The 11702-nt window shown below is 42.1% G+C and overlaps 1 protein-coding gene across 2 annotated transcripts in view; it reads right to left on the bottom strand.

Moving 5' to 3' along the window:
* Positions 1-2087: 2087 nt before the first annotated feature.
* The window catches only part of NOPCHAP1 (NOP protein chaperone 1), a 13638-nt gene continuing 4023 nt past the window's right edge, over positions 2088-11702 (bottom strand). Inside the window, exons 1-4 of one of the 2 annotated variants that reach the window (XM_017895342.1) lie at positions 10612-10765; positions 8850-8936; positions 4936-5072; positions 2088-2332 (exon numbers count right to left, since the gene is read on the bottom strand). In XM_017895342.1, the coding sequence (XP_017750831.1) occupies positions 2114-2332; positions 4936-5072; positions 8850-8936; positions 10612-10726 (558 nt within the window). In that variant the 5' untranslated portion in view covers positions 10727-10765 and the 3' untranslated portion in view covers positions 2088-2113. Of the gene's footprint in view, positions 2333-4935; positions 5073-8849; positions 8937-10611; positions 10766-11702 lie in introns of those variants that run through there. The other variant, XM_017895343.1, reaches the window with a different exon arrangement.

The following is an 11702-nucleotide window of genomic DNA, read 5'->3' as shown; positions in this document are numbered from 1 at the left end:
ACTATAAAAAAGTCAGTTTCCTCCTAGACCTTGTTCAGGAACTATACAGATGTACCAGTGGATGAACTGAACTGACTCATGCTCAAATAGTACTAGGTAGCCCTCTTTTCCAGTCTCAGAGGGTCTGCCTGTATTGGTCTACAGAAAATATGCTTACTCCATTTTGCTCCCCACTGGTTAGGATCTTGCTGTTTGGCATGGTTCAATCCTGCCTTCCAAATAGCTTCCCGGAAAGTCCCCACAAATACCTCCTATTATCAGAGTCTAAAATGCTCAGCAATTGAAATTAGCACCAACCTTGGAATAGATGAAAATAAAGATAAGCTAGTTTCCAGCCAGGCGCAGTGGCTCATGCCTGTAATCCCAGCACTTTGGGAGGCCAAGGCAGGTGGATCACGAGGTCAGGAGATTGAGACCATCCTGGCTAACACAGTGAAACCCCAACTCTACTAAAATACAAAAAAAAAAAAAAAAAAAAAATTATCCAGGCATGGTGGCGGGCACCTGTAGTCCCAGCTACTCAGGAGACTGAGGCAGGAGAATGGCGTGAACCTGGGAGGCAGAGCTTGCAGGGAGCCAAGATTGCGCCACTGCACTCCAGCCTGGGCGTCAGAGCGAGACTCCATCTCAAAAAAAAAAAAGATAAGCTAGTTTCCACTGAGGAAAGATTGCAGTGGGGCTCCTGGGGACTCACTCTTTGTGGTGGTTGGGTGCTAGTCATATGGAATTTAAAACTAATGCACAGATAAGGAAAAATCTTATTTTATGGCCAACCAGACCTCCTGGGGTAGAAGTCACCCTCTGAAAGTATTTAACAAAAGCACTCAATGGGATATCATGCAGCCTTAGATCTCCTCTTCGCTCATGTTGGGAGTTATGTGTGGCGCTAAACAAAACTGAATGTTGTACCTATTTTTCCAGATTTTGCTACTACAGAAAATTCAATACAATAATGTAACTGATACTGTTGTTTCTTTGGACACTGCCACCATATGCATGAAAGACATTTCTCAAGGGAACAGAATACATGATGTTTGCAGGAAGAGCTAACAGTTAGTTTGCAGGCACCCCAAATGGTGGATGACAAGCTGGGCTTTTCCAAGATTTTCTAATCTTTATGTTTCTTCCAGGGGGTCTCCAGATTCCTATGACTTTTGTTATAAGGCTAATGACAAAAAATGGCTACTTCTTTAAATAAGACCATTTACAGCAACCACAGTCCTTAATCACCACCACTTCCCAAACAAATACCATGATTAACTGGTCTCAAATACTGTGAACCGTCTACATTGCCTGAACTTTGACTTGTTTGATTTTGATGAGTATGGTTCATAGGGGCTCCTGTCAAGGAGTCCACTTCAGTTTCTTGGTATTATTCTCCTGAAAGTCATCGTAATAGTCTCTTTGGTGTGTGATACCCTCTCAAGAGTCTTAAGCACTTTTATACAGCCATCCATTATGCGCTACATGGTCTTACTGACCTGACATCATGACTTGTGAATTCCATCCTGAGACCAAACAAGTCCATTATAATGGTGATGGAGAGTGGCATCAACGCCTAAGGTTTTGGTCAATCTCTTCAAGATCCAGAGACTGACAAAAAGGAAACTTAAATAAGCAGGAGGCCATTACTAACTGCAATCATGAACACACCAAAACCTAACTCAGGAGTGTATTTTTATAGCAAATCGCCAAGTTCAGCCAATCACAAACAGCCAAGCCTCAGCCCATCAGACGAGGCAGCCTTAGGTCTCCTTAGATCAGACCATACCTATGGGACATCAGGCAGCCTTAGGTCTCCTCTTTGCCTTATTTAGGCAAACACCTAGCTGTAACCCATCAAGTTATTTCTGTACTCTACTTCTGTGTTCAGCTGATAGAAGCACACTTTCCATGCTGTAGAGTGGAGGTCTCTGAACCCCTTTCAGTTTACAATGCTACCTAACTCATGAATCATTCTTTGATCAAATAAACTCTGTCAAATTTAATTTGTCTAAAGTTTTTAACACATAAAAGCACTATAGGTGCCTGAAAAGCAAGAGTCAGTGAATCATTCTTTTTCACAGAATTTGCAGACATATGTCACCTGTTTCTTTTCAGATCATTTATTTGACTATTTCTTTTTTTTACTTGCTGGACTGTCCAAAACTTCAATCTTGCCTTTTCCACCTTCAGAATTGGGAAGCTTAATGTTATCTATGGTGACTTCAGATGTGATGCTGTCATCTTCGTCCTCTGATTCTGAACTGTTCTCTGAACTGTCTTGTGAACTCTCTTCTGAACTGTCCGCTTCTTTTGAATCCGACTGATTCATCTCAAACAAAGCCACATCCTGCAAAAAGTAGTGGGCAGGAAATCTATTTCAGAGCAATTCCTTAAAAAGTCATAATAAAACAATATTGAGAATAACCAATACTCAGCAAAAATATTGAAACATAAAGGATAAGAATTTTTTTTTTGAGACAGTTTTGCTCTGCTGCCCAGACTGGAGTGCAGTGGCGCGATCTCAGCTCACTGCCACCTCCGCCTCCTGGGCTTAAGTGATGCTTGCACCTTTCAGCCTCCTAAGTAGTTGGGACTACAGGTGTGCCCCACCACATCCAGCTAATTTTTATATTTTTAGTAGAGATGGGATTTCACCCTGTTGGCCAGGTTGGTCTTGAACTCCTGACCTCAAATGATCCACTGCCTTGCCCTCCCAAAATGTTGCAATTACAGGTGTGAGACAGCACACCAGGCCACAAGGATAAGAAACATTTTTAATACAACATGGCTCTTTTATACTTTTAGTTGCCAGGATCTGTCATAATGATGATTTAAATTTACGATAAGTGTCTAAAATATCTGCTACGGCCTAATTCTATATACCCTAAACACATTCAACAACATTCATTCTGCAAATACTAACATGAGTTAGGCACTACACTAGGTACCAGAGACTCAACAACAACAAAAAAATCAAAACAAACCCCTCGCTTTGGTGAAATTTACATTTTCAGGCAGAGACTAGTAAATTACAACCTGCAGGCCAAATCCTGCCCACTGCCTACTTTTGTTCAGCTCACAAAGTAGGAATGTTTTTTCTATTTTTAAGTGGTTGGGGGGAAGAAATTAAAACACTGCTATTCACAAAAGGTGAAAATTATATGAAATTCTCATTTCAGCACCCATACACAGTGACACACTGCTCTAATTGAGCCAGGAAGAGATCACTCAGGGCCTTCCGTTGGAACTGTTGAGAGAGAAATCTTTCTGAGTTGCTGAATCTAAGGCTGAAGCTGCTGATAAACTGGCGAACTGCCACAGGTGGGGGAAGAGCATGCTCTAGATTAGGCCAACACTAGGAAGCAGAACCAAGAGACAGAGCGGCTGACCTCTGAGGACACTGAGCACCCGGATCCAGGTGCACCTGAAATCACCACCCCTGGAGTTTTTTTCCCCCAATAAAATGTTTTCCCCTTGCTTATTCATGTATGTATTGTCAACGGCTGCTTTCACACTATGACAGCAGCGTTGACAGTAAGCCCCACAGAACCTAATGTATTTACTATCTGGCCTCTTACAGAAACATTTGTTGACTCTTGTTCCAGAGGCGAAAGAAAGGCAATAAACAAATACATATAAAGCATAATGTAGGATTGTGAAAATATGGAAAAATAAAGCAGGATAAAATAATAATAAAGCTATCGGGGAAGACCTCTCGATCAGGTGACAACTGAAAAGAGACAGAGGGAGTCGAAATGGAGAAATCCAGGGAAAAGCATTCTACCTGAGAAAACCACAGGGGAGAAGATCAGGCACAGTGAGACTGGTGCTAGAGGGCAGTAAATGAAGAGGACTATGTAGGAGATAAGGTCAGACAGAGCAGCAGTGCCCAATCTCTTTGACACCAGGGACCGGTTTTGTGGAAAATTCTTCCACGGATCTTGGCAGGGATGTTTTTGGAATGAAACTGTTCCACCTCAGATCATCAGGCATTAGAATCTCATAAGAAGCACACAACCTAGATTCCTTACATGCACAGTTCATAATAGGGTTCGTGCTCCTTTGAGAATCTAATGCTGCTGCTGATCTGACAGGAGGCAGAACTCAGGTGGTAATGCGCGCTCACCCACCACTCACCTTCTGCTGTGCAACCTGCTTCCTAACAGGCCACAGACCAGTACCAGTCCACAGCCTGGGGGTTGGGAACCTCTGAGATAAGAGAACTGCAGGCAGGATCATATGGGCCCCTTGAAGGACTTAATTTATTTGAAACGTGATGGGAAGCCCCCAGGTCCCAAACTGTGTGAAGAACAGACCCCGGGGAAGAAACAGTGAACGCAGAAAAACCTCTTAAGAAATTGCTGCAATACTCCAAAGGAGAGACCATAATTACCTGGGCCAAGAAAGGTCCAAAGGAACAGCAGAGGTTGTACAAAGTGGTTAGATTTGGGATATATCCTGGAGGGAGAGCTGACCAGATTGGCTAATGAATTAGATATTATTAACAACTGTCTCAGCTCTGTCCAGACACAGATATTACAAAGGGAATTCCAGTGCAGAAACAAGATATGAGTATAAACTGAGAGAACATTTTTACACATAGCTTATGTAATCAATTGCTCTCTTCTACACATCATTTATTTGTGCATACTCAATAAATCAGACTATGATTACCTCTTTTGGGGCTTGGACAGAAAAAAAAATCCAGTTAGGACATTGAGTAGATTAATGCTTCAGAATAACAAATATAGCATTTGACTTAGAAAAAAAAAAAAACCTTCCTGTGACATCATATGACTAAATCATAAAATGACTATGTACCTATACAACATTGGCAACATGAGTTAACACCAGGAAAATGAAAACTTGAAAATAAAATGGAAAAGTTCTCTTCTTCTTAGGTGACAAGCAGAATAGTAATTTCACCATATGAAAACAAAGCATAATTACCATTTGTATAACTTTACCATGAGGCCCATCAATGTTTTCAATATTGAAACGACCAGGTGGTGCAGCTGCCATTTCTTTTCTTAGCTTTTCATTTGCCCGTGCCATCTGTGGGAGAAAGGTCTGCACCTGGTCCAATACTGTGGAAAGTAAATACAGCATATCAACATTTATGCCAGTAAATTCTGAAACCTAGGATTTCCTATAAACACTTCTGAATTGAGTATTAATAATAGCAACCATAATTACATATCTTTTAGTTCCCTTCATTTAAAAACCCTCCATCCTCTTCTGAATAAAGCAGTAGGATTACACAATCCAGCAATTAATTGTTTCTCAAATGTTTTGTTTCTCATATATCCCCAGGACTGTAAACTCCTAGAAGGCTGGCATTCAATGAATAGTAACTAAATAGGGAGGCGATGTGACTTAACAGTTAAGAGCACCAGTTTCTGAGGCTTTAGGGTAAGACTGACTAGGTATGTACAGAATCCTAGTTTTACCTCTATCTGAATTACCCTGGGCCAGTTAATTAAGTAGTGGTTATTTCTGCCTACCCAACATCTGTTCCCCTTCTTCTGCTAATATAACCCTTGCTTTCCTTTTAAGCTGGTGTCACTCTTGGTCACTCTTGCCCCTTACCCCATGCCTACATCCTCCACATCCTTGGCCACTGTACCGTGCTTTAGTGGTATCACAGTGACACGCTGCTCTAGTCGGACCAATAAGAGATTACTCGGGACCTTTTGTTGAACTGTTGAGAGGGGAATCTTTCTGAGTGAATGACTGAGTTGGCTGAATATAAGGTTGAAGCTGCTGATAAACTGGCAACTCGCCACACGTGGGGGAAGAGTATGCTCTAGATTAGCCCAATGCCTAGGAAAGCAGAACGAAGAGACAGAGTGGCTGACCTCTGAGGACACTGAGCACCTGGATCCAGATGCACCTGAAATTACTGCACCTGGAGTACTTTTCCCCAATAAAAGAGCCAACATAATTTCTTTTTCTGCTTAAGGCAGTCTGAGCTGGATTTTAGTCATTTGCAACCAAGAATCCTAATTAATACATTTAATTCTACCACTTGAAACCTCAGTGTACTAATCTATAAAAAGGGAGTGATAACTGTCAGTCACTGTGCCAAATACAGAGCAGTCAACAAACAAGAATATTTATTTTCTCTCTCAGAAGAGGCCCAGCACATAACCATGCATATAACAAGTTCTCAGAACTTACGTAACTGCTATGGCTACATAACAGATGACTAAAACGTCCAGCGTAAGGAAGAAGAAAAGAAAATAGCAGCCAAGGTCAAGTAGACGACCTCTATTTGTAAAATAAGGTGCTGGAAGAACTCCCTAAAAGCATGTACACAAATAAAGCCCTACACAATAGGGAATGTTAGCTCTCATTCCCCTTCAGATATACAGAAAGAGAAATTACTAATACAAATAAAAGGTATTTTTCTGTCCTTAGATTTAAATCTATTGCTACAGACAGAAAATCTGGTCCCGCTTTTGTTTCCAACTAATGAATCAAGTAGAGCAAAACAAGTACCAAAATGTGTGGCCTGAACCCTGATCCTCAGAAGCCAAACAATTCCACGGTCCTCTAGCAGAGTATATGCTGAACGCTGAGGCTAGTCCAGTGGTAGTTCTTCTAAATTAAATAATATCCAACACACGACACCATAATATTAAAAATGTCCAGCATCTAATAAAAAATTAGCAAACATGCAAATAAACAGGAAAACATAATCCATAAAGAGTAGGGAAAAAAATAAAGATTCAGAAATGATGCAGACAATAGAATCAGCAACAAGAATGTTAAAACAGCTCTTACAAATATACTTTGTATGTTTAAGGAAGAAAAGAAAAGCACAAACACAAGGCAAGAAATAAAAGATATAAACAGTCTCAAACTTCTAGACATGGAAACTGTATCTACCTTGAAAAAATACATTTGATAGGCCGGCGCGGTGGCTCAAGCCTGTAATCCCAGCACTTTGGGAGGCCGAGACGGGCGGATCACGAGGTCAGGAGATCGAGACCATCCTGGCTAACATGGTGAAACCCCGTCTCTACTAAAATACAAAACTAGCCGGGCGAGGTGGTGGGCGCCTGTAGTCCCAGCTACTCGGGAGGCTGAGGCAGGAGAATGGCAGGAACCCGGGAGGCGGAGCTTGCAGTGAGCTGAGATCCAGCCACTGCACTCCAGCCTGGGAGACAGAGCGAGACTCTGCCTCAAAAAAAAAAAAAAAAAAAAACATTTGATAGAATTAACAGCAGATTAGACAATATAGAAGAATAGTGAACTCAAGGAAATCAGCAATAGAAGCTATCCAAATTGAAACACACAAAACGTAAGACCCAAACAAACAATGAATGAGCTGTGGGACAACCCCAACTGGCAAAATTAGGTGTAACTGGAGTCCCTTCAGGAGAGGCGAGACAGGAGCAAGCAACAACATCCGTAAAAATGTCCCAAATTTGATAAAAATTATAAACTCATAGATCCAGTAAGTTCAACAAACCCAAGCTCAAGACTCACAAAGAAAACTACAAAGGGCACATCACCATAAAATCAGTAAAAACCAGTAATGAAGACAATCTTAAAGGCAGCCAGAGAAGAAGAAGAAACACCATATTCATGACACAAATTGACAGTAGACACGGGCATCAGAAACAATGCCACTGAAAAGAAAGTGTAGTGACGTCTTTAAAGTACTGGAGAAAAAAGAAAAAGCAAAAACCCACACTGTCAGCCTAGAATTCTAAATCCATTAAAGCATCTTCCAAAAACTGAAAGCAAAATAAAGACTTTCTCAGACACACAGGGCTGGTAAGTCTATCACCAACAGAGCTGCACTATCAACAATGATGTTTACAATGAAAAACCTGATTTTTTAAATGTGCTGAAGATTTGAACAGGCCCTTTACCAAAGACATACAAACAGTGACACATGGAAAGATGCTCAACATTATTAGCCATTATAAACAAATTAAGATCACAACGTGATACCACTATATCCACACTAGAATAGTTAAAATTAAAAAGGCCACACCACATTTTGGTTAGGATATGCAGCGACTAAACTCTCATACCTTGCTGGTGGAAATGCAAAATGGCAATTTCTTCTTCGTTAAAAAAAACAATTCACACCTTCCATATACCTGCAATTCCACTCCTAGGTAAGGAACCCCTCAAAACAAAACCTATGTCCACAAAACTCATTTTGGATGGACAGCCACCATGTGGTCATTTTAGCTATTGTAGATTTAGTGCTACAGTAATAATGCTAGTTAAATTCTCCTTTCAGAGTACTCACGATTTCTTAGTTTATTGATGTGATACCTTCATGCTTATTTACCTTGTTTTTATTGAATTTTTTTGCCTTTTTTTTTTTTAACATTAAGAGTGAATTACAGAGAGGGCATTCATGTAATACTTAAAGTCTGAGTGTGGGACATACTTATGAATGTGCAGTACAGCAACACTACAGAATAATTAATAAAGAGAATTGGCCATTATGCTGTATTCTAAGTAATATTTATCATTTAAATAATTGTGTCCAATTCAATGGGATGTGGTTGTGGTTTTCCATCCATATATATTAAGTTTGAAGCTCAGTAACCTTTAAAAAAATTTGCCATGGAGATTAACAATTGTTTTTGACTTCCCAAAATTCATCCAACAAGCAGGTTTTCATGAAAAAGCTACCCTCTTAAGGTAGAGAAATAATGTAAGAAATCCTATCCTGTGTACCGACTTTATCATGTAAATCCCAAGTAAGGCTTGTTCCACTGGACTATCTGTGGTTTGATACCTGACCATGAAGGCAGAGACCGTCCCAACAAATAACAGCTTAATTAGACAAAACTCAGCATTAGAGAGCGTGAGAGAGGGAAAGAGGTACTTACAGGGACTCCTCTCTATCCGAACTGTTTGAAGAGAGGAGGTCTTCCTGGACTTAGTTTGGGAGTTGATGAGCAACCTGTCCCATATACCTGAAAATACAGACACACAAACACCCTTAATTTACTACTGCATAAAAAAGCAAAGGCCCATCAGTAAGCCTCTCACATGACCAGTCTTTAAGTCTTGACTGTTCACACACCCCAAGATTTTTTTTTAAAAGCAGCACTCCAAGCTCCATTACAACATTTTAATTCTTTATGTACAGACACCTCTCCTTTCTTACATCTGTCTCATTCACCTCTAACACCAATGCCAGGTAATAAATGCACACTAATCTGCACTTTTCTGGATCAGAAATTCATCAGTAGACCAGCGTGGGTCTGCAATGACAGAATGGAGGAAGCAGTACAGAGCATAACAATGGTTAAGTGAAGCCAGAAATGGTTCCTAGTTGTGTAACACTGGGCCACTCACCTGATCTCCAAGCATTTGTTTCTTCATTAGTAAAACACGCTTGCCTGGTATTTTCCCTTCCCTGAAGATGTTCAACCCAAGAAAAACAGCCTTTTGGCGATTTTGTCACCCACTCTACCTTTTCACCCTCATCTCTCACTACTCAAATCATCCCAACCCTCTACCCCGTCAGAGTTCCAAGAGGGGAACTTACAAAACTCAAGGCTTTGCACACCCTATTTCTAATACCCAGAAAATCCCTTAACTCTCTGGTTAAAAAACAAATCAGCAAAGCAGAGCGCAACAAACATCCATTGAATGCCTACTACTGAAGGCCTACTGGATTCGAGATCAGAGCAGACTCTGGAGCCAGACTACTTGAATTCAAGTCCCAGTTTTGCTATTTTCTAGCCACATGATCTCCAGAAAGTAAATTACCTGTATGATAAATCATGTCTCAGGTTCCTTAACTATGAAACAGAGATAACAGATTTTCTGCAAAGGGTTGTTGTGAGGAGTAGATGAGTTAGTTCCTGGGGCATACATAGTAAGGATTACATAAGCTTTGGTTATCATTATTGTACTTCCTTCGTAATCTCTGGGTTCTCATAAAACCCTTCTTCAAGCTAGTATTTACTGACAACATGCCCAAGCCTTTTTACGCATTCTCCTCCTCACAAAATTCTACAGGCATTACTACTACCTCCATTTTCCAAATGCAAAAACTGAGGCTTAGGGAATGAAAATAACTCTAAGTTCCACCGGTTAATTACTAGTGGAGTTGGGATTCGAATTTATGCTTTTAAAGTCTACCTATAGTGTCTGAAATGCTGTGTGGATTTCCTGGACGTATGTCTTCCTGTACAAGACAGCAACACTAAGGGGTGGTCGGTGTGGGTGTAAAGGAGGAAGGCACTGTTAGCATAATATTACTCCGCTTCCCCCTACCAGCCAACTGCTGTGACCCAGGCAGCCAGACCAAAAGCCCTCCCTTCTCCAAAAGAGTTCGAGAGCGTCCCAGCTTCCAGTGCAGGGTAGGTGCCTAGCAGCGGCGCCTGGCAGGATGGGCGCTCACTACCTTGCAGAATGGGAACCACTAGCTGGGGAAACCGTTCCGGGCCCACAGCCGGGTGCCCTTCCTAAAGCCCCCAACCCTGCCGCCAGCAAAGCACGCCGGAATCCCACAGCAGTCCCCGGGGCTCCCCTCGAGGGTACGGAGCCCGGGCAGCGAGTCACCGGCCCCCGGGCTGCACCGGCCGCGCCTCCTCCGCCGCACGTGTGCGGCCCATGCCTCTGTCACCCGTCCGTCACCTCCGCGGCCGTCGCTTCCCGCCGTCAGCAGCTCCTTGGACACTGAGACTCCTGAGGAGTCCCGGGTGGGCGACAAGCAACTCGGGCTGCCCTGGGGTTTGTCATGGACCTCCATGCTTCCCTCAAGCCTGCACTCTAAGGCCCGGATGCAGGAAAGAGGCTCGGGCAAGGGGGCGGGGCGAGGGCCGCGATTGGAGGAAATTGCGGCGGGCGGAGTAAGGAGCGGAGAGAGAGGCGGGGTGAGCTTGGTGCAGGCGGGAGGCTGCGCCGGAGCTGGGGCCATTCATACCTCTGGAATAAAGTAAGGTTCGGACTCTGTCATTAAAAAAAAAGAGCTGGCTCGATTTCGCCTAATTCGGGCATAAAGAGCATAACATTAGGCTGCCCTCCTCTTTATCCTTTTTTATTAAATTTATTTTTTAATTGGTGAAAAAACACGTAACAAAATCTACCATCTTAACCATTTTTAGTTGTACAATTCAGTGGTGGCAGACCTCTGGGTCATTTTCATCATGCAAAACTGAAACTATACCCATTTACCCCTACTCCAGTCCCTTGGTAACCACCATTCTACTTTCTTTCTTTCTTTCTTTTTGAAACAGCCTTGCTCTGTCGCCCAGGCTGGTGCCTCAACCTCCCGAGTAGCTGAGGTTACAGGTGCACACTACCACGCCCGGCTTATTTTTGTATTTTTGTGTAGAGACGGGTTTTCACCGTGTTGACTGGGCTGGTCTTGGTTTCCTGACCTCAGGAGATCCACCCACCTTGGCCTCCCAAAGTGCTGGGATTACAGGCGTGAGCCATCATGCCCGGCCACCGTCGTTCTACTTTCTGTTACTATGAGCTTGACTACTTCAGATACATTATGTAGGTGGAATCACACAGTACTTGTCTTTTTGTGACTAATTTCACTTAAAATTATACCCTCAAGGTTTAGACATGTTGTATCACATAACAGGATTCTCTTCTTTTTTAAGCCTGAATAATATGCCATTGTATGTCTATACCACATTTTCTTTTCTTTTCTTTTCCTCTTTCTTTTTCTTTCTTTCTTTCTTTCTTTCTTTCTTTCTTTCTTTCTTTCTTTCTTT

The sequence above is a fragment of the Rhinopithecus bieti genome, unplaced genomic scaffold (assembly GCF_001698545.2).
Source record: "Rhinopithecus bieti isolate Rb0 unplaced genomic scaffold, ASM169854v2 scaffold_24306, whole genome shotgun sequence".
In the NCBI taxonomy this organism is placed as follows: Eukaryota; Metazoa; Chordata; class Mammalia; order Primates; family Cercopithecidae; genus Rhinopithecus; species Rhinopithecus bieti.
The sequence above is the reverse complement of the archived record's forward strand: the minus strand, read 5'-3'. Positions and strand labels throughout refer to the sequence as shown.